The sequence below is a fragment of the Gallus gallus genome, chromosome 13, assembly GCF_016699485.2.
Source record: "Gallus gallus isolate bGalGal1 chromosome 13, bGalGal1.mat.broiler.GRCg7b, whole genome shotgun sequence".
Classification (NCBI taxonomy): domain Eukaryota; kingdom Metazoa; phylum Chordata; class Aves; order Galliformes; family Phasianidae; genus Gallus; species Gallus gallus.
The window spans coordinates 3,764,447-3,788,278 of record NC_052544.1 but is presented as its reverse complement, the minus strand read 5'-3'; the positions used below and the strand labels follow the sequence as shown (position 1 = coordinate 3,788,278).

At 39.6% G+C, this 23,832-nt stretch overlaps 1 protein-coding gene across 6 annotated transcripts; it reads left to right on the top strand.

Annotated features, from left to right (window-relative positions):
• Positions 1-755: 755 nt before the first annotated feature.
• SPDL1 (spindle apparatus coiled-coil protein 1) lies at positions 756-23,675 on the top strand. 6 transcript variants are annotated; one of them, XM_004944787.5, is made up of 13 exons: positions 756-808; positions 2,499-2,547; positions 4,307-4,474; positions 6,490-6,666; positions 7,209-7,403; positions 7,702-7,851; positions 8,484-8,582; positions 9,374-9,484; positions 11,961-12,101; positions 12,844-12,953; positions 13,123-13,310; positions 15,538-15,883; positions 22,839-23,675. In XM_004944787.5, exons 3-13 carry the CDS (start codon positions 4,316-4,318, stop codon positions 22,987-22,989), a joined length of 1,827 nt encoding a protein of 608 aa, XP_004944844.3. In that variant the 5' UTR covers positions 756-808; positions 2,499-2,547; positions 4,307-4,315; the 3' UTR covers positions 22,990-23,675. The 6 variants fall into 6 exon arrangements, with proteins under 6 accessions (XP_004944844.3, XP_414505.4, XP_040503041.1 ...); XM_414505.8 differs by having other exon boundaries at positions 4,297-4,474; XM_040647107.2 differs by having other exon boundaries at positions 756-1,266; positions 4,297-4,474.
• Positions 23,676-23,832: the final 157 nt, after the last annotated feature.

The window sequence follows — 23,832 nt, the reverse complement described above, 5'->3', positions numbered from 1 at the left end:
ATTCCTGCCTAGCAACTCTGTCTGGTGCAGGAAAGGAAGATGAGCAGATCCTAGCACATGCTAGGGAGAAAGAAGCAAGCGTAGCTAATCCCTGTGCTGTAAGCTGTGCAATTTGCTGCTCAGACATTCTGAGGAATTTTGAGGGTCATTTCCACAGAGGTGAAAGCACAGTTTGGTTAACTAGAAGACCATAGCACTTCCCCTGGGACAGCAGTCCTTGCTGAAGAATGAGATTTTCTTAACGAGTGAACGGCACAAAGGAGATATTTCACGTGCTCTGCCGTCAAGAGTGAGAATTGCCCTCTAAAATACTGCGGGCTAGAGCAGATTGTTCCTCTACTTTGCAGCACTCCGAGATGATTTACAGCAGTTTCTGTACCTCACCACTTACTCTGTGCTCTTTGAACGAGGCGCTACCACGTGGGGCTTTGAGAGCTGAACATGAATCACCAGGAAACAGCACACCAGCTACGTACAGTTGGAGAAACATAAACTTACGCTGTTAACTCCACTGTACTTCTCAGTATTTCCCACCCCGCCTGCGCAAACGCACTTCTGCGCAGATACCACCCAGCCCCTCACAGCCGCTTTCCCGCCCACGCTACACATAACGGTCGCCACAGGCGCGCGCCCACTCCCGCGCTCAAGCGCACGCGCAGTTTCCCTCAGCGGGCAGGCGGCAGCGCGCACGCGCGTTCTCTGCAGAGCGCGGCTGGTGGGGGCGGCTCTCGCGATACTTGAGGCGGGGTGGCGGAGGCGAGTTTGAATGGTGGCAGCGGTAGCGGCGCGGGGCGGGCTCTGGGCTGAGGTAGCCGGAGGGGAGCGGCAGGGTGCGGGGCTGTCTTTTGCGCGCGACTTTTGCTGTCTTTTTGTTTTTCTCCTTCTGGAGAAGGACCTTTGTGAGCGCTGGGGCTCAGGGGCTCGTGGAGGCTGTTCAGCAGCTCCTGTCTCCCTTCCTCACTCGGCCGGGGCGCGGAGCCCTGCGGCCTCCAGGCCGTGCCTGCCGCGGGGCCGTAATGCCGCCTATGCACGAGCGGCTCTTCGTTCTCCAGCGGCCCCGGGGATGCTGAGCGAGCGGGGGCTGCGCGCTGCCTGTGTCATTAACGTGCTGGCAACGCACGGATGTTTTCCTGTGGGAAACAAACCCGGGTGTCGGTCTGTGCCCGTCTGCTTGCTGGGGAGATCTGTGTGCTGCGGTGAGGGTGAAGGATACCGCGAGGGGACCGGCGTGAATTGAAATGTAACGCCCTGAGTTAGAGACCTGAGGTAGCATTGTGGTGTGCTGTTTGCTGAAGTGATGTGCTTGTGGAGCCAGGTGCTGTCCGGCAAAGTGCTTTATAGGGGTTGGAAGATCAGGTTGCAGTCTGACCCATCTTTTGTCTTTGTAATGCTTGTCCACCCAGGAATGTGTATTGCAGAAGCCAGTACAGCCCTGAAAATAGCTTGGCAGATGATGATGTTGAGTTGTTCAAGTAACCAAAACAGTGTGTAAGGGGAAGGTCTGGCCTCAAAGGCAGAAATTGCCCTGGAACTTAATGCTGTGGTCCAAAACTTGTCTGTACTTCTCATCAGATCTGTGCTTAGATGGCTGCTATGTGTGACCCATGGGGTTGCCATTGTAACTAGAAGGAAGCTCAGAAGGGAAGGAAAAGTTTAAGAATAATGGGTGTCTGGACCCTTCCACACAGAATCTGTTATAAAGCTTAGGCACAAGTAAGCGACTCTTATCAATATGTAAATGGAGCAGACTTCTGTTATTCCTTCTTGCCTGCCCACTTTGCTAGCTATTTATTCAACTTGAAAAACTTCTTTTCAGAACAATTTCCTTAACCTTATGTAGACCTTGAAGTAGCAATCTCTTCCCTATACTACAATGTAGCCTTATGAACAACACTTCCTGGTTGAATTGAGCTCATCCAAAATAGACAGTTAAAAATTGAGGTTCCCTGTTATCCCAAAGACATACTTATTCTTCTGCCTAGTACTCAGCAAGAAATTTGTGAGTAGGGAACCCTTTTTTTTTTTTTTTTTTTAAGCTTCAGTTAGAACGTTCTTTAATCTTATAACATCCTTCTGGTGTCATCCAGTAAATGATCTGTTGACAACCAAAAGATCTTGTTTTTGAAACTGCAGGAAATAGCAGAGAAGAGAATGAAAAAGATGGATGGTAGCAAGGCAGATTCACAAGTGACCCTTAGAAATGCCATTGGTGCTGGAAGAAGGTGGCCCTGGGTGTAGCCCTGCTTCCCAACTCAGGAAACCAATTGCAGTGCGTCTTTCCTTTGGCAGCAGTGCCTGATTTAGCTGTTCCTATGCTATCTGACAGCTGCCTCAACAGAGGTTTGAGTAAGATTTGCCTTTCTGTGGGATTTCAGCAGGTGATCTCATTTCCACGAGACAGCTGCGGTCATAGAGCTCTTAAGGACTGCTGTGAAGGTAACAGCAATCTGTACTTCATCTGGACTAGACAACTGTGTTTGTTGTTTTTTTTCCCCAAGGTGGAGTCAGGGCGTAAAGGTTAAGTGAAGCTTAAATGGACTTCTGAAGGTGAGTTAAAAATGTTACTGAAATTTAATGTAAGCTGTGGCAATTAAATTACTTTATCTAATCTTCATATATTTCTGTTGGAGCAGATAAGTTATTTTATTTTTTTAATTTCTGTTTATTAAGTATGAATTAATTAATGCCCTTTGATGCAAATGCCTGCAAGGACTTTTGTATAGTTTTACTTATGCTACCTTCTTGTCTTTAACAAGAAGTACTTAAAGATTAAATTCTACACAGCGTATTCGTCCTTGTAGTGCTTATAGTGTTCTATAGAGTGTTATAGGTTCTTCTTACATATTATGTGTATGCCAAATTTGTATCTTTTAAGATTTATTTCAGGTTAAGGGTGTAGAACTGCTATTTTAAGTGCTGCAATAAGTGGACATGAAAAACTAGTTTCCAAGTTTAACATAAAGAAGAAATTAGGGAAAATTAATACTTTGATTTCCATCTTGTCCTTGTGAAAAGAACTCACAGGGTTCTGGTGCAGTGGTTTTCTGTCTGCTAAAATGATATCTTATAAAGGAAGCTGAGGAATTTTAGTGGGATTATTTTTGGTACATAACAGCTTGCAAAAAATGAAGGCATTACACTGAAAACTTAACTATAATCTTTACTGTATGCACAAGTGAAATTTGCTGTACATTAAGACCAGCTTCATGTGCATAGAGTATCTTTGTGAATGTCAGCCAGTAGGGATGAAGGACCATAAAATCTTGAAGAGCGACTTTGATTATTTTTTTTAGGTGGTATAAAAATTAAGAATGTTGGCTCTGCAAAATCAACTTTTGTTTTTGTATTGTTGTTACTCTGTGCTTTCTGAGAAAATACTTGGCTTTACATGGTTCAGAAGCTGAAGTTACTTAGAGATCTCTGTTTTAATGGGATTGCTTTGTAGTGCATGGATTTAGTAGGCTTAGGAGTAAGCAGTCTTGCAAGCAGTTGGTGCAAGTTTGAATTGAACTTTATTTTTTAAATATTTTGCTTGGATTCATTTTTTTTTCTTCCTGAGAAATCGTCCTTTACTTGTCTTATGTTTTGATATGAAGATAGAAATTAATGAATTTTCTGAAACTTGCGACAGATAGATGGTTAGTAAAAGTAGGTTACCTGAACTAACCAGTTTAAAGCTAATAACAGAGATTTGCTATTACATATATATATATACTGTTAACAGAGATCTCTCATGAGAGACAAAATTAAGCACTTAAATAAAAATCTTTGTGCAAAAATTCCATACATTCTAATCTGGACGTTACTTTTTACTTTCCTTCATCTGCCTCTGTGTATTTCCATGTTCTACTTAATGCCATTTGAAGTAAAGCACTCTGTGAATACAACTGCCTGCATGTATCTTTAGTGTTATTGTGTACACAAGCAATGTTATGGTTCATGTGATTTTATTTATGGTAATGTGGAAGACATCAATCACATGCATAATTTTTTTTAGCCTTCTCTGTCAAGATAGCTGTGTTGGGTATCTCTGATTCTGCTGAAGTTGCTGCGTTGTCAGGAACTGACCTAGGGTATGCAGGAGCTATTCCTGCTCTGCCATCATGACCAAGCTGACAAAGTAACCATTTTATTATTCACAGGACTGCTTGTTAGAGAACTAACCACGTTTTGTCTTGTATGGAGGCAAACATATACCTCTGTATCCTACTAAAGCATGGAAATACAGTAACTTTGTTCAGTTGAACTGCTCTAACAGGTTGCATTATTGTAATTATTGTTTCTTTTCAAACTGAGGTAATAAAAGGAAGAAAAAATGGAGACAGAGACCATTTTAAATCTTAGACAGCAACTGAAAGAAGCAGAGAATGAGCGAAGAAAGGCTGCACAATATGGCTTACACTTACTGGAGTCTCAAAATGAAATTCAAAATCAGTTGGATCAAATGCGTCGTGAATTAACGGAGAAGACTGAGGTGAAACTTTAAACTTTAAGTAAAAGATTAAGAAGTTACTTCTATTTTCGGAAAGTCACAGGTGTTTTAAATGCCTTCTAGAATTTCCAGATGGATTTTAATTAAACTTCTTATTTTAAGTATTGAGAGGATTTCTGATGGTTGCTTTAAGATACTGAGCACAATTTTATGTAACTGGACATGGTTTCAGAACTCATTCTGAATCAAGTGCTCAGTACCACATAGGATTAATTACCTCTTATGTAAATGAATGTTGCTGAAGTGAGTGTGTGCTGGGTCTATTTAACAATTGATTTATGTTATACTCGCCTTGCAAGCTTTGTGTTGCATTTTTGACCAGCAAGGTGGTAAAGTTGGTTTCATTTGCTATACACACGTCAAATTTTCTAAATACCAGAGGACTCTGAATTTTAGTACATTTCTTTACAGCTTAGGAGTAGCAAAGTGTTAAAATATAGCAATATTAGTTAGTCTTCCAATCTTCTAGATAATTGTGAAAGGAAATTGAAGTGTAAGGAATATTTTCCACTTTGTTAAACAGTTTGATTTTTGCCTTGTTTATTCTCAGCCTGTGCTTCAAATCTTTTGTTTCTCTTAATTTGCTCCTAGCTGTGCATTGCTATCCCTTCCCTTGTGCTAAAGCTGAAATGTGTATTTTTCTCCTGGCCAGCTGTCATGTGGTAGCACCCTGCTGTTGTGGATGAGCACTAATAACTTATTTTGATTGGTTTGCCATTAGCAGGCTTAGTGCAAGAGAGGCAGTTGGAAATCACAAGTGATATAGAAGGCATGACAGGATGATCCTTCTGTGCAGGCAGCCTGGTGTGGTATAGCTCTGTTGTGAAGCTGCACCTGTGGTTTACATTCCGCCAGTTGAGCAAATCTGAGCTAGGCTTGCATGAACTAGATCAATAAGGAACTTCAATTTCAAGGGCCAGGGGAGGGAATTGGGTGCTTTTGTATTGCACAGAAACATGTGAAAATTGTGGTTTCCAACAGATAATTTAGAAAATGATTTCTCTATTTACCTGTGGAATCTGAGAACCAAAGCAATATTCATGGATACAAATGTGAGTTTTAACAGTACTTTGTATTTGAAGAATCTTGTAAGAAGGTAGCACACACTTCTGTACAAGTCCGTTTAGATATTTGATAGCAGTAGACTTCTTGCTCTCCATGAGTCTGCCCAACAGTGCATTGCCACGCACTGTCTTTGTTAAAGCTTGTTCTATGTATTCAAGTTAAATCTGTCCTTGATAAGCAGGTGTCTAGGCTGCAGGGATGGATTTAATACTTGACGGGTCTCAGTTTTATGTTCTTCTATCTTCTGATTTCTCTTTAAGATTTATTTATTAATGTCCTGCACTTTTAGACTCTCTTGGTGATTTACTTTTTCTGCGTTAGTGTTTTCTTCTCCTCCTCCTGCTTGATGGCTAGCTGAATGGAAGGGTACATTGAAGGTGATATTTATAACTTGGCATAGAGGGGAATGGTAATTAGGAAGTCATTTTTCAATCTGGACAGGCTCATAGGACTTATCACAAAACACTAAGGAATTCTGTCTTTACCAGGCATAGAACCTAGCTGTTCTGCAGCAGGGGGAACATTCAGTGTAGTGTAGCAGCTCTTAATGCAGTTGGATTCCATCAGTGGTAGAAATATGATATATGAACTCAAAGTTTTCTGTTTAAAGCTCTCCCTCTCTTCACCCAACCCTCCCAAGATAAAAATACAACATTTCTGAGACTATTTTGAGTGTGAAGAAACACTGTTTCCACAGAGGAGAGAATATTACATAAACCATTACCAATTCAATCATAAAAATTCAGAGCAGGGGTTTGGATTTCCATACTCCTTGTTAGTAGGGCATGAGAATTCCATAAATGGAACTTCAACAAAAGATTGCGTGGATTACAGGCTTTTAGTAGCTAGGGTCTTGGTGTAGAACCTTTATTTGGTGAATTGTTCTCCATGAATATTTTTGTCCAGACTTATTAGCATGTTATTTCTTTCAGAAATTTGAACAAGAGAAATATTCTCTTCAGAGAGAAATCGAACTTAAGAATAGGATGTTGGAAAGCCTGAGTTTTGAATGTGATGCCCTCAAGCAACAGCAAAATTTGCAACTGGATAAACAGAAAGAACACCTTGCCAGAGTTCATGGACAAGAAGTCAATGACCTTAAACACAAGGTTTGCTATCTAATATACAGGTAAAATGTTACTAATAGCATTTGAAAAAGGAAGTATTATACTTATGAGTCACCAGACAAATGTAACGGTTGTATTGTGTAGTCATGCTTTAGTTTGCCATGTAAGTTCAACAGTTCAATTCTGAACTGACCTTATGCTTTATTTCCAGCTCCTGTTACAAAAGAGTTAAAATGATCATGATGACTTTTATTCAAATCAGAACTTGAGTAAAAACTTCAGGAAAATAAGGCTGAAGATGTTGATTAAAGAGCAGAGTAAACACATTTTTCATCCTGTGAAAGAATGTTGTCACAGGACTAAACTATTGGCATTAAGATGAGAGCTCATTTCGTTGATGTTTAACAAAAAAAAAATCTACATAGCTACACTGAATTGCAAATGATTTTAAGGCCTATTTTTAAGAGTTGACCCTTAAGTTGTACTTATTAGGCATTTCTACAATTAGAATGTGAGCCAGAACTCTTGTGCTTTTGACTATTTTATAATAAAATGAGTTTACTTAGTTGACACATGTCTTTAAGTTGGAGAACCTGAAGGCAGAACTAGATGAAACCCGGCTCTCTGAGAAACAATTGAGACACAAAGTGGACTGTCAGAAGGAAATAATTGCAGCCAAAACAGAAGAGCTACACATGATGTCTGAACGTGTGCATGAAACCATGTCTTCAGAAATGCTCAATCTTCAGATGGAGCTCACAGAACTAGAAAGTGTGAAGGTATGTGATTTAGCAATTGATTAACAAGAGCATAAGCTACTTGAAGGTAAAAGTTCTGATTCTTTTCTCGTTGAGTTTTTAAGTGCTGTGTATATTTTGCTAGTTGGATTGGACTTGTAGGAAGAAATTATCCACAAAAAAAACATAATAGTCTTAAGCATATTTTAAGTCAATCCCTTCAACATAATATTTTTGTATTAATAGTAGTTATTAGCAACAAACCAGTTTGGCTCCTTGGCCTACTTGTCTTGAAATTGTTTAATAAGCTTTTTATTTCATGCTTGATTTTTGTATTTAGGCCAATGTTGAAGAAAAGCTGAATGAACTGCAGTACAGCAAAGAACAACTAGAACTCATAAATAGTAACTTACGTAATCAGCTGGAGCGTCTACAAGGAGAAAAAGAAGAGAGGGAAAAAGAAGTTGTTTCTTACTGTAATGCACTAGAGGTAATTCTATTCAACAATGCTGAATAATCCCTGAGTTCAACAAGTAGTTGGTGCTAGATTTGCATTGAAATGAGAAGAGGAGCCCTGAGGGGAATTATAAGGGAGGAAAAATAAAAAAGAGAGGGTGCATTGGCTAAATCATGCTTAGTAGATCAATGTTACCTGTTAATAAGTTATTTCTATACTGTTGTTCTCTTGTGGAGGGCTGTCTGTGAAGATCCTTTGCATTGCAATATTCTGCCTCATAAAATTAACTTGTAACAGGTCTCATATTTCCATTTCTATTTCACATTCCTGCTGAATGCCTTGCAAAATCCTATACTAGGGGGTGGAAGGTATGTGGCTCAGTTTCACAGAAAGGCTGGTAGTCTGCGTCATCGTTCCAGCTGATAAAGGTCTGAGTCTTTCTATCAAGCGTTTAGCAAAGCTGTTGTCTTGAAGAGCAAGTGGAATACTAGGCCTTCTAGTGAAACAACTTTCACAGTCTGTCTAGAGCTATACAACTAAATGTTGTGGTACAAGGTAACTTGTGCTAAATGCCAAAGAAATTAACATATTAAAACTACTTGATTAAATTATAACAGATCTGATGTATTGCATGTTAAAGTCATGCTCTCTTTGCTTAAATCTAGAAAGCTCGTGAAGCTAACCAGGAGCTTCGGGTTCAGCTGGATCATGTGGTGCAGCAATCTTTGGACCCTACAAGTAAAGGCAATTCTCTCTTTGCTGAGGTACAGCTATGCCGTGGGTATCTGAGTATATTCAGAGGAGGGAAGATATACTTAATCGTAAGAATAGAAACTTGTTTTCAGTGCAACACATGATTATTTCTACCTGATCTGTCTGGCATGATATCTGTTCTTCAAATAATCCTTCAATATTGAATTGTCTAGGAGTGCCTGTAGAAAAGAATGTTTATGCATTTCCTAAGGTTGGGCAGTGAAGTCATTAAAGTTAACTGGTTGTCAAGATGAAAGATGGCAGTCTGCAGCTCTTGGCTCTGAAGAGTTTTATTCAGCTGGTAATCTTTCTTTAATGCAGAAGATAAATGTTGTAAAACCTAAATACTGTTTTTAAAAAATGTTGAAAAATGGCTGGATCTTTGAGTGTTTGGCAAGGGTTTTGAACTAGCCTTTGAATAAGAGTTGAGCTGGTATTGAATGCCAGCCTTTTCTAACCACGCTCAGTGAATGGCTTGAGTTGATGCACTGTTCATTTGTATTTTAAATTGCTTGTTCTGATTTAAATGAACAAATCTATAGTAATGCTGATGCTTCTGAAATATTAGTTATTCCAATATCAAAAGCACAAAGAAATCTCTTGTACTTCACCAATTGCCTTCAGCTGCTTGCAGCACTGTCTACTGTTTATCTCAAAAGTGATGGCAATAGCACACTGCTGATGGGAAAAGCAGTATTTTCAGAACCAACATCAATTTCTGGGCGCCTTCTCTTAAAACTCTGAATCCAAGTGACAACATGGTATCATTTTCATAGTAATAATTGTGAAAAATGTTCTATAGGTGGAGGACCGTAGGGCAGAAATGGAACGGCAGCTGATCAGTGTGAAAATAAAATATCAGTCACTACAAAAACAACATGCATTCACTAGAGAACAATTGCAAAGAATGAAGGTATGATTATCACTGTAATGCTCCAGGGTTTCCTTGGGGTCTGATAAGACAATGCTTTAGAATGTAGGTTAGGAGGTCTGATTCTCTTTCAAGTATGGTAACAGCAGACTGGGTGGATGGGTGGGGAGGAACAGGAGACATGCATTGCTGTTCAACTCAAGTAAACTGCATCAGTCTTTTTGCAGTGCCACTACTTTATTCTAGAATGCCCAGTTACACTGAAGGAGCTGTGCTTACTTTAGCAGTAGTTATTTACTGGGTGATATATAACAGCTTCTGTCAGTCAGACTAGCTTTCAGCTTTTTGTCTTGCTTGTTGCTTTGTTTTTTTGTTCTTATAGTATGTCAATAACTTGTTTTAATTGAGGTTGTTAGGAGTAGACAAATTTAGCTTCCTCCTGTGATCACATCTTTTTCCCTCTGAGTTCTTAGTTGTTTTCTTCCTACTTTTCTCTATACTCAATGCAAGAGCAAGAGTTCTAAGTTTTTCTCATAACTGTTTCATTTAGAACATTTTCTTAGGTTGGCAGCTTGTAAGTTAATAAATACTGTTGAGAAGGCCAGTTAGCAGAAGCTGTTTTGCAGCATCCCATTTAAATTATCTTGTAAAACTGTCATCTGTTTTCATGTTGGCTTTCTAATATCACAGTACAAGTGGATTCTTCGAGTTTGATCATACATCTTGCCTGAGAACAGTGCTGAAGCATAAGTGATGATAATGAGTAGCACTGCATATATATAGACATGTAGCTTAACTTAAATTGAAAGTAAGTAAAGCAACATAAAGGACAATAAAAACTACTGATACAGCAAAAACTTTTAATTGGATCTTCACATTGGCAACTAAAAATGAAGTAAATTTTAATTTTAATGTCTGAGAAAGATCAGTTACTTAGAATCTCCCTTCCTCCTTGTGTGGTATGGGAGACAACCATTCAGCCAGTTATGAACATTATATTCTGAAAGGCTTTATCTGGGACTGAAGTAAATTGGTATCCCTGTACTTTTAATGTTGGTATTTCTAATTTCAATAGCTCAAGCTGACGCCTTAGATCCCTTGTAGGATATCTTCTGTTTTGCACTGCATTGTGCTGCTGCATTAAAACTCAATGTCTAATTTACTGATTTGTCCTTGTTCAGTAGCTGACTCCAATAGAGTAGTTAATTGTGTTGTTCGAGCCTTTGTTGACAGAATATTTGGATGTGGTTTTGGCTGATAACTTGTGAGGATCTGACTTAGGCACATGATGCGAATGCTACTCCCATAAAGATTTTATCATGTCTGGAGTGTTTCCATAGCTTGCAGCAGCCCTTCCAGTTTCTTAGTTTCTCTTGTTGTTTTTTATGTAGATGAACTGCAGTTGTCAACTTTGACAGTTAGCAAATGAGCACTTAAGTGAAGCAGAAACATCAGGTTTCTACATGCTTGGGAGAAAATAAGTATAGTTCTAGTCAGCCAGTGGGGATTAAAATGTGCTCCCCTTTCCTCTTGTACAAGTTACCAGGAGGAGCTGACTGAATCATTTTTAATTCTAATTTGAACACGTAATCGTTAATATGCTTTGTTTTCTATTTGAAATATAGTTAAGATGGTGTAGGGTAAATGTTCTTCTGCAGTTTTCTTTGTTAATCTGCAATCCAACTTGCTTCAGTTGATCCTTTCTCTGGGGCTTCTCCCAGTGTCTTACAATGTTCTATCCATGTTGACTTGTCTGACGAGAATGCTACAGTTTTCATTAATGCCATACTGTGTGTGTACATGTCTGCATGTCCTTTTTCCAGTTGTTTGAATGCCTGATGTGCCATCTGTTACTGACTGTGTTAAGGACCTTGTATGGTGTTGCTGTGATACTAAGTGTCAGAAAAATCTGTAATTGTTAGACTTGGATACGCTTTTCCTTTTATAATGGAAGAGGGTATTTCTTTGCTTGAAAGGGTGACATTTTGGAATGAGTATTACAGAATATAGACTTAAATTGCTACCTATTCCTCAGAATTAGAAATGCAAAAAAGAGATACGTTTGTGTGCTGTTTTTTTTTCTTTTTGGGCTGTTGAAGTATGTTAAGTGAGAAGATTTTCATAGATATATTTAGTTCCCAGGAGGCTGGGCTGTAGTGGGGTTCTTCTTAACATGAAGTTTAAGTTTGCTGTGAAATGTCTAGTGTACATCTTTGGCAGCATATTTCTCCTTAGCTGTTGAGGAGAAAGATAGAACACCTCAGGACCATGCTGAGTTCAGGAAGGCTTTATCTCTCTGGAAAATTGTTAGTATTTGCATTGTCTTGGGTTGACACTATTTAATTGTCAGAGGTGTATTTAAGCATCCAGTGCTGTTCTGTGTTCACAGTTAGCAGCGCAGGGCTTGGATATCCTAAGCTTTCAGGGAAAGAGGATGATATTTTCTGTCACTTAACCTTAAGTCACTTAACTTAAGCTTGTTCTAATGTTCTGAGGATTTATTACCCTTCTTTTCCAGCTGCAAATGGCTACCCTGCTACAGATGAAAGGTTCTCAGGCAGAATTCGAGCAGCTGGAACGCTTACAGTCAATGTTGGAGCAAAAGAACGGTGAAATAGAAGATCTTCTTGTGAAAGTGAGGCAACTAGAAAAATTCAAGGTATGTGGTCTGTAAGTGAAGTCACACAATTGGGAGCTAACACATGAGAATAACTATGGAAAAAAAAAGTCATATGTAAACTTGATAGGTATTTATTTTTGTTTCTGTGCCATAAATAGTCAGGAAAGAAGAGGATTGTTTCAAATAGCTATCAAGAGTACTTGTATCCATTGCCTGATAAGAGGTTCTGAGATCTCTGGGACAGTTCTAAATCTGAGCGGTGTTTTCAAATAGCAAGAAAGAAGTGTGCCTAATATAACATGATACTGATGTATGTTATTAAATGCTTGTTACACCTGTAATGTCTTCAGTGAGATGTAGGCTTTTCATCTAAAATTGTAAATGACTTTGGCTATTGAATAATATGGTTTGTTCTATACCTTGAGTATCCAGCTGTTGAAGCATAGAAATAAAGACTTGAAGCAGATTTTTTGAGGGTAAACTAAACATTGTGTTTTCAAGTAAAAGAGGAAGATGATATTTTACAATTCTGTTTGAAAACCTTTTGGATTTGGGAGTTTGCTTCTTAATTTTTGCTTCCTCGCCTTTCATTGTGAGAGAGAACTGCTAGATTCAATGTGTTTTGACACTTGTAGCAAGTTCTTCTGAGCATTCTTGTATGCTTAAATGCTTCTACAATGAGGCTTCAATAGAGAGACGCACAGAGAACTTGACACAAGGACGAAGCTAATGTACTTCTGAAAGTTTACTAGTTAACAGCTTGATGTTTTCATTTCATGAGACTTTATATGAGAATATGGAAGAATGTAGAGCTAGTACCAGCTCAAAAGGAGGAGAGTCTGAAGATGGTTACTATGCAGACTTGCTGCAAATGAAACTCGACAACTCAAAGTAAGTCAAACTGAGGTAGAAACTTTAATTGCACTGGAAGATACCTTTTTGTCTCCCTACTGGTGAATTTTAAATGTGAATTTTATTTGGAGCAGTTGAATGTGTACTTGACTCTGTACCTGCTGTCTGAAAAAGAATGTCCAAATGACTGTATTTTCTTTCCACCCAGCAAGGAAACCGAAACCTTGAAAAATGAGCTATCTTTGCAGAGGATGAAAGCTTTGTATGAGAGCCAAAGGGTTCTGGAAGTTGAAAGAAAACTCTTTACAAATGAGAGGCATTTGCAAGCTTGTCAGAGTGAGAACATGAATTTGCGAGTTATGCTGGATGAATTAAAAATGAAATATGAACCTGAAGGTAAACAGTTATTTTCCATACAGAGGAAAAAAAAAAACTTGGTTTTCTCAACCATTCTGCCCAGTATTATTTGACTTAAGAAAACAGTGTATATGTGGAAGTAAAACACTAGTCTTTAAATAGGAGCCTTTTGATAACCTGGTCCAAAACTGCTGAAACGAAATAGTGAAGGCCTACCTTCAAGAAGCTTACTTCAGCATGTACAGTGACATTAATTTTAAGAGTCTGAAGAGCACAAATGTGGTATTCTGAGGTTTCAGAGAGTAGGTAGCAAAGCACAGTGAAGTATATGGGAACTAGTATGACACCAAGCTGTGGGGTGCAGTTGGCACACCAGAGGGACAGGCTGCCACCCACAGCCCCCATTACCAATACAAACCCTCTGCACTGTGAGACCTCACCTGGTTGTACTACGTCCAGATGTGGAGTCCTCAGTGCAGGAGAGACACAGACCTGCTAGACCGTGTCCAGAGAAGAGCCACAAAAATGATGCACAAAGTGGAACACCTCTCTGAGGACAGGCTGAGAGCTGTGGTGTTCAGCATGAAGAAGAGAAGGCTGCGAGGTGACCTGATAGCATCCTGTCAGTATCAAAAGGGGAGCTATAGGAAAGAAGGGGACAGACTCTCTAGCAGGGTCTGTGGTAATAGAACAAGGGGAAAGAGTTTCAAGATCAAAGAGGGTAGATTTGGATGAGATGTAAGGAAAAAATATTTTACAGGGAGGGTGGTGAGGCACTGGATCTGCTTGCCTGGTGCTGTGCTTGATGCCCTGGAAGTGTTCAAGGTCAGGCTGGGTAAGGTCCTGGGCAACCTGTTGTAGCTGTGGTGTGGTGTCCCTGTTCATTGCAGGGAAGTTGAACTAGATGGCCCTCAGAGCTCCCTTTTAACTCATAAGGATTTTGTGATTCGAAGTTCTGGGGAGGTACACCCCAGATGTTTATTGCAGACTGGGCAAAGAACTCCTTGAGAGCAGCCCTGCGGAGAAGGACTCGGGGGTCCTGGTGGATGAGAAGCTGCATGTGAGCCAGCAGTGTGCGCTTGCAGCCTGGAAGGCCAACTATATCCTGGGCTGCATTTAAAAAAGGGGTGGCCAGCAGGGAGAGGGAGGGAGGTGATTGTGCCCCTCTACTCAGCTCTTGTGAGGCCCCTTCTAGAGTACTGTGTCCAGGCCTGGGGCCCCCAGTGCAAGAAAGGCGTAGAGCTCTTGGAATGATTCCAGAGGAGGACCACTGGGATGATCAGAGGGCTGGAGCACCTCTCCCATGATGAAAAGTTGAGGGAACTGGGCTTGTGTAACTTAGAGAAGGGCCCAGGGAGACCTCATTGTGGCCTTCCAGTACTTGAAGGGGGCATATAAACAGGAGGGGGAACAGCTGTTTACGAGGATGGACAGCGATAGGACAAGGGGGAATGGTCTTAAACTGAGACAGGGGAGGTTTAGGTTAAATATTAGGAGGAAATTTTTCACTCAGAGGGTGGTGACGCACTGAACAGCTTGCCAAAGGAGGCTGTGGATGCCCCATCCCTGGAGGCATTCAAGGCCAGGCTGGATGTGGCTCTGGGCAGCCTGGTCTGCTGGTTGGCGACCCTGCACATAGCAGGGGGTTGGAACTGGATGATCATTGTGGTCCTTTTCAATCCAGGCAATTCTATGATACGTGTATAGCAGTAGTCGTAGCTATCTGTTGATGAGAAGTATCAGCTCGTTGAATGCAGGCAGCTAATCTGAGCTTTGTAATGTATGTGAAATACTTGAGGAAAAGCTGTTTAGGAGTGTAAGTTACTGTAGATGAAGTTTTGACAAGAGGCCCACCTGAAAAAATATCTGATGCCTGCCTTTCTGCAGAAACAAAGGAGTCGTAGTCTCTGGAGGAAGATGAGTGAGGGATTGGTTGGACAAATTTGTTTTAGTATGCTTGTCCAAACTCAAAGGCTTTACTTTTTTTTTTTTGTATTTGTGGAAGCTTATGTCAGTAGCCTCTAGAACGGTAGATCTGGTCTTCTGCAAGCCTACTTCTGTTGCTCTGCATTGTTACTGATAACATTGTATGAATGCCTTCTTTTTAAGGGATGTATGTTATCTCCTAAGAATTGTTGTGAGGCCTTAAGTCAGATGAAATGTTCTTTACTGGCTTTAATGGCTGTTAGGAATGTCATGTTAGACAAGTTAGCCACAAGTTAGCTTTGTGTACTTAAAGTACACCTCTTATTTTTTTTTCCCGTAGAGTTGCTCAAAGTCACTAAAATTAAAAAGAGAAGGGAGAAGATTCCAGTGGATGCTACTTGTGAATATTTAGACAGCAAAAATACCTCAGTGGATGAGGCTCCTCTTACTCATCTTCCAAGTAAGGAAGAAGCTAAGATGACTTCAAATAACTTGGAGCAAATTGATTCTTCATCCAGAAAACAAGCGCTCGAAGCATCACCGATCAATATAGCTCTTCAATCAATGGACAAAGTAGTTGAACCTGAAAGAGAAAGAAAGAGAGTTAAAACTAAGGATGACGGTGTTGACACCTGCGCGTCATACAGCAGAGGTGGAAGTAATTTTTTGACTTCGAGTGCCCCCAGGTCAGTGTCAACTTCTGTATACGGTCAAGGCAATCAGCACAGACCTGCATCTCTTTTCTTTCGCTGCATGAACTATGCTATCCACTTGTTTATCTGTTTCCTCAGTGTTGCATGCAGTGTAATCCCTAAGCTTCGGCTGCCTACCTTCAACCTCTCAAAACCTTTTAGGAAGACTAAAATGGTGCTTTTTGAAAAAGACTCTTGAAACTGTAACTGTTCTTGAAATAATGTTAAGGTTAAAGGTGTGTATATACTGTTACAACTCAGTTGTTTTGCTTTTCTTTTGAAAATTGGACTGTTTTCTGTCATATAACTGCATTGCATCTTAAGGTTAGAAAGAACCCCAAACAATAGGTATCATGCTTCAGTTTCATACCTTATTCTAGCCTTCCTCAATTTCAGATTGAGGTAAAAGCCTAAAAAAAGAAAAAAAAGTAATTCTTAATTCAAATAAAGTTAACAGAGCTTGCAGTACATAAGATTATATGTAAATTGTGCTATGAATTCATATTAGCAGGCCACTGACTTTGCTAACCTGGATGCATGATAACTTGAAATGTAACTGCTAAAACTGAGATTAAGCTTTTTTTGTAAATGGAGAATGAGGTTACTTTTTGTTAAAGTGATTTAAGACAATAATTAGTGAACTTCTAAATCCTGATAGAAGATGCTGTTTCTTTTTTCCCCCTCAATTCCCCTTTGTCTCTGTTTTATACTCGTTATTGTAATAAACATAGTACTCGGGGGGGTAATTTCTGAGATACTTTAGGTGCTTTGAGCTTATAAATTGATAATATTTGGTAGCAAAAATAACACTTTTGTGCTTCCTGTGTTTCCTACCCGCTTTCTTCCTGGCTTTTTTCAACTTTTAAATTGATTGCACAGTGATTTTTAAATTAAATGCATGGTGATTGTCCATGCATCTCTAATATGAGCACATAAGTACTTTAAATTTTTCAGGGAGAAAGCAATAGAGTGTTTGTCAGGAATACACTCATAGGGAAGAAAAAAAAGGTTCTTTCAAGCAGCTTCCTTAAGGTTCATTTTCTTTGGCTTTTCATGTAATGCTGATATATAAGGCTGGAGAAAAAATAATTACTTGAGAACCTGGAGCGTCTTAATGCATAAAGCATCCCAATCTATAATTGTTTTGTCTGTCTGTCCCACACAATCAAGCTTCCATAGTTTTTATCTCCCTCCTTTAATGTGTATTTTGGCTGCTCTTTACAAGATTACTGACTGAGTTCTCCATAGCAGTAGCTTTTTTACTCACAAGATTCCATGAACCTTCCAATAAAGCCGAGATGTGCCAGAATATTTACTCTGTTTTTAGATAGTAAGTTTGTGTTTTGTATATAAAAAGCTTTCTTGGTAGGTGATTTGTTACAGGACAAACTGGAGATGCTTGACAGTATCAACAAGAAACTGTTTCCTTACATTCTTAAAAATAACAGTGTAACTTGAGTTGGAGTTTAAATGTGTTGATTGTGAGAAATGATGTCTTGATGCTCAATGTTCAGAGGGCATGTTTGTTCCAGAACAGCCTGAAACGTGGTTTGAAACAAAACTGAAGAAAGCTTAAAGATTGTCAAGGGTAGCAGGGTAGGACTGTATCTCATGTTGAGGGGAAAATGTTCATGTGAATAATATTTCAGGTCCTATCAACAAATACCTTTCAGACCAGTTTGTGGAATCTAGAATGTCAGCAGCTTCCAAGATGGAGAAAGGCCTGCTGCCTGAGTTCTGAACAGTAGATACAAAATAGCATTCAGGTGTAGTTGATTATTGTGACTCAGATCAATTGTCCATGGCTGTGCTGGATGTAATTAAGAGGTTTAAGGGAAGTGCACAGTTCTTCAGTCTTCTGAAGCAGCCTGCAAAAACTGTGACTGAACAGGCTGTTGAATTGGCTACATCAGTTTATGCAGGGACCCTTCCTGAACAGAGAAGAGCAGAGAGGTCAGGCACGGGTGCAAAATGTTGAGAGAGATTTGTGGTGTTCTGTATGCATGAAGGAACAATTGTGTAAACTGGGTATGAAAATGTAACTTTATTTTTTAATATTTTTCTGAAGAAGATAAAATGTCTGCAAGCAGTAAATTGTTGGAAAGGGGTTATGTGAACTGAGGAGGTAAGCCTCTTCTGAGCTGGAGGGGGATTGAGGAAAGGAAAATGTTTTATGGCACTGATGTTTTGGGAGCATAGGAAAAGTGACAGAAGATGAAGCTATAGTTCAGACAAAGGTTTTAATCTTGCACACATAAGGAATAAAATGTAATAGGGGAGGGGGGGAACATCTTTCCAACCCTCCATAAATCCACCTCCACATCTGGTTTTGAAATGATAGTAGAGTGAGTAGAGGGTAAATCAAGAAAGAAGATTCTGGTCATGTTTGACGTCATATCAATGAAGTATTAAATCCCCAACTAATGATCTTAAGTTACCACTGAGCATTTCTTAAGCACTAACCTTTTATGATATATTAAGTAGGAAATCTTGATAAAATCTGAGTATTTGAGAAGCTAGTTTGCTAAAAAAATCTTTAGACTTATGTGATGCATGTGGGTAAAACCCAATATGGGGTCACTGCTAAATGGAAGGGAGCAAAAAGTGTGGGCAAAGTGAGCATGAATGTGGACCTAAATATTGAGCGCTCGGGGGAAAGGAGAAAGTGTAATTGGCACTTGCATAGTTGGTGTTTGTATGGTTGGTAATTGTCAGCATTTCAGTGTGCTGAGGAAAACATGATGCTCTCTCCAGAAAGGCTGATGTGGTTGCTGGGAATAGTTTTTGGCACTGAAGGAGTTTTTGTGCAATAACGTGGCAGTGTGTGTTACAGTTGCATGGAATGGGGCATTGAGAAGAGCCATATTACCCATGGATGGGTTGCAAACTTCATTCCTAGGAAAAGGTGTTAGGAAGGTGTTGTCATCCTAATTTAGGAGTGAGAAAGAAGTAGCTGGATGCTCAGAATGTACTGCCACTGGGAGAAAACTTCCTTGCTTGCTAACCACAGTTCCAGCCTGCTGTAGTGTGGGCTCTCTGCGGGTTGCAGCACGAATATCTGCTCTGATATACTCTGAGCAGCAAGAGAACAGCCTGCTTCCCTGCAGTTGTTTTTGTGGGCTGCAGGGGAATCTCTGCTCTGGTGCTTAGAGCATCTCCTGCCCCTTCGTCCTTACTGGCCTTCGTGTCTGCAGTGCTGATTGTGAAGTTTATTCAGCTCTTCTCTCCTGCAGTTGCTGTGCAGTGTTTTATCATTCATGTTTTTTCAGAGGTGCCACCAGTGTTGCCAGTGGGCTCAGCACTGGCTGGCAGTAGGCCTGTTCTGAAGCTGGCTCTGTGCAGAGTGGGGCAGTCCCTGGTTTCCCCCTTGAGGTTGCTCCTGCAGCCCCTCCCCTTCCCTCACCGTCACCTTGCCACATGAATGCAGTGCACAGGCTTACCTGTTCTCTCAAATTACTTGTGGTTAGCTTGCTTTTAACTTGGATTAGTATTTTTGTGTCGTGGCTACTCAGCATTGTAATGGTAACAATAGCAAGGTACAGTTAGGGGTCAAGGAACAGAAAGTTAGTAGCTTCTTAGGAAAACAGTCCCATCAGGAGAAGCCCATGAAGCTACTGGATTCTCTTCCTTGTCAACTACTGATCCATGAAATTAATAATACTTCTTTAGAGGGAACTGTCTGTCCCATTATAGTGGTTTGTGAAATAAAATCTTATACTGTAATGCTTAAACCTTAAGTATTAACTTCAGTCAGTGTACGCACTTTGACTGTGACTCAGTTGTGAAACTTGCAGCCAAACTGCTGTGGTATCAGATAGTCTGTAGAATATGACTTGAGCTTTCTTGAGGGAAGTGTGGGGGGAGGAACACTGAATTCTGTACTCAAGCACAAGAATTGGACTATGTTAGAACTGAAAAATAAGAAATGTCTTGTGATGCTCCTGAGAAGCTGCTAGATGAAATTCCCAATGAATTTGGTGACTTGAGCAGTCAGCAGAACAGTCCAGGTGAGAAGTACAGGTGAGCGTATGCTGAGTAGTGTTACTTTTTATCAGCTCATTGCACCTAATGAGCAGTTCTGGTTGTATCTTCAGGAAAACTGAGAGTAGAACAGTAGCTTTGAAATGACGTGAGCTGTTCCACAGGTTACAGAGAGCGTTAGCTTCCTCTAAAACCTTCAGGTTAAAAATCTCAGTCTGTATCCTGATATAGTAGGAGTTTGGTTAAGGGAATGCAAAGTCTCCACTTCAGTAGGTTACTTAATTTTGAATGGTTGTTCTTAAACTGCTTTTCATCATTGCAAGCGTGTTTCAAGGTTAAGTGTCTTTATAATGTTTATTGTAGGAACATAAAGCATCTATGCCTAAGTAATGTCATGGCATTAGGATGAGAATGTTCCTCTTCAGAGTTCTTTGCATTGGAGACAATATCCATTGAAATCTGAGTTAATGCAATTCCGATAATTTTTTTTACCTGTAGTGGGGAAAAAAGCCAAACACTCTGGCCTGTAACTGTGCATGGATTTCGGTGATGAATACGTAACTTCATGCCCTACTTGTTCACCTACTGAAGTATATTCCTTAATGTATCTTCAATGTAGACTTAAATTGAGGTATTTAGTGGGTGGTGTCAAAAGGATTAAATATGGATTTTAAACATATTTGAGGCTCCTGGTAACAGTGGTAGAGGTGTTTCTATGATAGGTAGCAGTCATGGTTGAGTGTATCAGAAGAGTAGGGGAGTTTTCTGTGATGTAAGAGATATTTATTGATGTTGTCTTCATGTTCTTTATGTAGCTTGCAAAAGTACCTTTTCCAATATCACTGCCTGTCTAGGTAGCCATTGCATCAGACATTGTAATAGCTTGATGTTGGGTTGGCATCTCAGTGAACCAAGTGGGGGAACTGATCTAGCTGCTTGGTTTCTGTTTCCAAACCATAAAAAGGGATTCTGACCCAGAGAACACGGAGTGTTGAGGCTGTAGTTGGGTTTGTTTGCTGTTTATAAAAACAAAAATGCCAAAGCTTGGAGTCCCCAAAGGGGTAGTAGTATAAAATGCTACACTTGGAAGATTGCTGGGGGGAAAAAAAAAACACAAAACCATTTTTTCATAAATAAATAAAAATTAAAAAAGAGTGGGGAGAAATAGCTGTTTTTTTTTTTAACTCCATAAGCCTTAACAGCTGAATGTTGTGTTACTCAGTTAATTTTTGGGGTTTAACTGAATACATTTAATCATCGTTTCTCATTTCTGTAGCTGCCCGTAGACATATCTATTACAACTTGTATGAGCAGGTAACTGAGCATTTTAAGTATAAATAGCTACATTTTTCTCTCCTGTTCAAAACTGGCAGCTGTTCAGTGTTACTGTGAGGCAATGTAATGTTTTCATTGTGAATTGGATTTGCGAAGTTACTTCACTTCATCTGCGTTTATTAGATAACTCTGTTAAAAGAAACTCCAGCTGTGCAGCTTTGGACCATATTTACAGTTCTGTTTTTATATGGCCTTTTCATTTGCTTGAAGACTTTATTTGTGTGTTAGTTGGTTTGGGGGATTTCTTTTTCCTTTTATATCACAGAATCACAGAATTGCTCAGGTTGGAGAGGACCTTAAAGATCGAGTCCTCCCCTTTTATAGGAGGTTCTTGCTAGAAATTGTGCCTGCTAGGCAGCTTGGGGAGGTGGGGGGGGCTTTGGGCAGAGATCCTTCAATATGGAAGAGAGGAGTGGTAAATGAAGAGAACCTACCATAGGAACATGGTTGGTCACAAAGTATCTGTCTCTAATTACAGATGCTAGTGAAGCACAGGCTGAAATGCGGATTAAATGCTAACCGAGAGATAATTACTAAGAGGATGTTTTCTTCTTACTTCTTCCCTGTATTGGAGGTTCTTGTTGTGGTCATGCACTTACTTGGCTACTTGCAAGCTGCAGCACTTCTAAAATGGAGTGGCTGGTGGAAAGCTGATTATAAACAAAACAGGGCTCCCCATCAGAGTTACAGGTGTGGGCTTCTTACAAAGCAAGTGCCAGAGCAAATGTAGCTGACTTAGGGGAGATGCGCAACAAACCATGCTTGCTTTCTAATGTATTGAGGCAGTGCTTATAGGAAATAATGTGCAGGGATGGGACAACATTAGATTTGTATTCACATGTAAAGTGATGTTATGGGAAGTCACAAATTAAACTTGTTTTGCTTTTGAAACAATAGTAGTCAATTTTTTTGTAGGAGATTGAGAAAATATTGCTGTAAATTAGTTTTAATGACATTTGTATGCCTATTAATTAAAGCGTGGAATAGTTTTGAGGTCTAAATGCTTTTTAACTCTTAAACAGTACTGTGGCAATTGCCATTGTATTCCCACCTACATTCAAAACAGAATTAAAACTAATCACTGGACAAATGATGTAATGTTGAGCCTGAAGATAAACTTCCCACTTCATGTTTTCAGATCTTCAGGAACTAAGATAAAGCGGTAGTAATGCAAACCTTGGTTGGAAACCAGGCCATTGCTTTTTGTGGATTCTTTTTTTGTACTGTTAATACGAGCGCTCAACTTTATCACTGTGTGATGTTGCTGGGACTTGTTTTCACTTGGAGATTTGATTTCATGTGATGTGATTTCCTTTGCATATGTGGCACAATTAATGTGTTTTTCTTCTTAGAGGCCAATCCCAACCACTCACCATTTTCAATAAGCTTTATTTGCCAGATACTGCAACAGATAAGAGGTTAAAAAAAAAAGCAATATTGAAGTTACCAAATGCAAGGAGGAATTCTATAAACGCTATTTTCCCCTCTTGTTTTCTTCAAACACTGCTTGCTCTGTATTTGCATGTGGATGCTCTCTCTGCTGGTTGGCTTGCTCATTTTTGCTTAGATCTTTTATTTTAGCTCTGTTTTTTATTAAGTAAATATGTATTTAGAATGATTGCTTTGCCTATAGGTTAACAACTGAATCCAGATTTGAAGCTACAGAAATTGAAGATAAGAAGGAAAATGTAATCACGACCAAGAAGAAAACACAAAAGAAAAAATACACTACATTGTATGTGTCTTCTAAGCCAACTCCTGAAACGCAGTGTGCTCAGCAGTAAAACTTTCTGGAAGGAACCTGAATAATTTGGAGTCCTGCTTCAGCAGGAAATACTTTTTGCACATAAATATGCAGGTTCCTGACTTGGATACTGACCTGCCTTGTTTAATGAACGGTATGACTGCATTCATGGGATGTGCACATTTGATGACTTAGCTTCCCAGAGGACCCCTGCTAAGTACCCCAGCAGTGTGACCTGAAGTGTTGCCTGGTGCTCAGACTCAGCACTTGTTTGTTTGAATGAGTGCTATTCTGAAAGATAAGTGCTTGCTATGGAAGTTACCTGATGTGATAAACGAGGGCTAACCCCAAGCAATACATGGTAGATAGTGGTGACCAGAAGAAAGCGAAGCTGTCTGTAATTACTCCTGAATTTCTTCCATTTCCTGGATTCAGATTTCTTAATGTTTTTTTCCCCCCCAGTATGTATCTGCACCTTCACAACGAGGTCAGTCTGAGAGCTGAGTGTGTGAAAATCTCTTCATGCGTTTTGTGGGATGGTATTATTTTGAATCTTTATTTTTACTAATAATTAAAATAAACTTTTGCTTTTTATTCCTTCCTAAAGTTGATCTGTTGCATTGGAGGCAAAATACTTTTTTCTGAAACTGCAATTTCTTTGAGAGAGATTTGATAGCAAACATTTTGTTTAAAAAATACAACTTAATAAAAGCTGATAAATCATGATGCATGTGCTGTGTCTTATTCTTAGGAAATGAACTGAATGTAACATTCAGTCTTACCTATGATGTCTTTCTGATAATCTGAGAATCTTAATTCTTGGTAATTTTATTCCAGCAGGTAAGCAGATACCCATGGAAGAGTTCTTTCTTTTTGATGTTGA

Bases quoted from the DNA above. Each gene is read 5' to 3' on its own strand.
- SPDL1 (XM_025154967.3), top strand. From the start codon at position 4,316: ATGGAGACAGAGACCATTTTAAATCTTAGACAGCAACTGAAAGAAGCA. The intron at 4,475-6,489 runs GTGAAACTTTAA...TATTTCTTTCAG, and splicing joins AATTAACGGAGAAGACTGAG to AAATTTGAACAAGAGAAATA. The intron at 7,852-8,483 runs GTAATTCTATTC...GCTTAAATCTAG, and splicing joins CTTACTGTAATGCACTAGAG to AAAGCTCGTGAAGCTAACCA.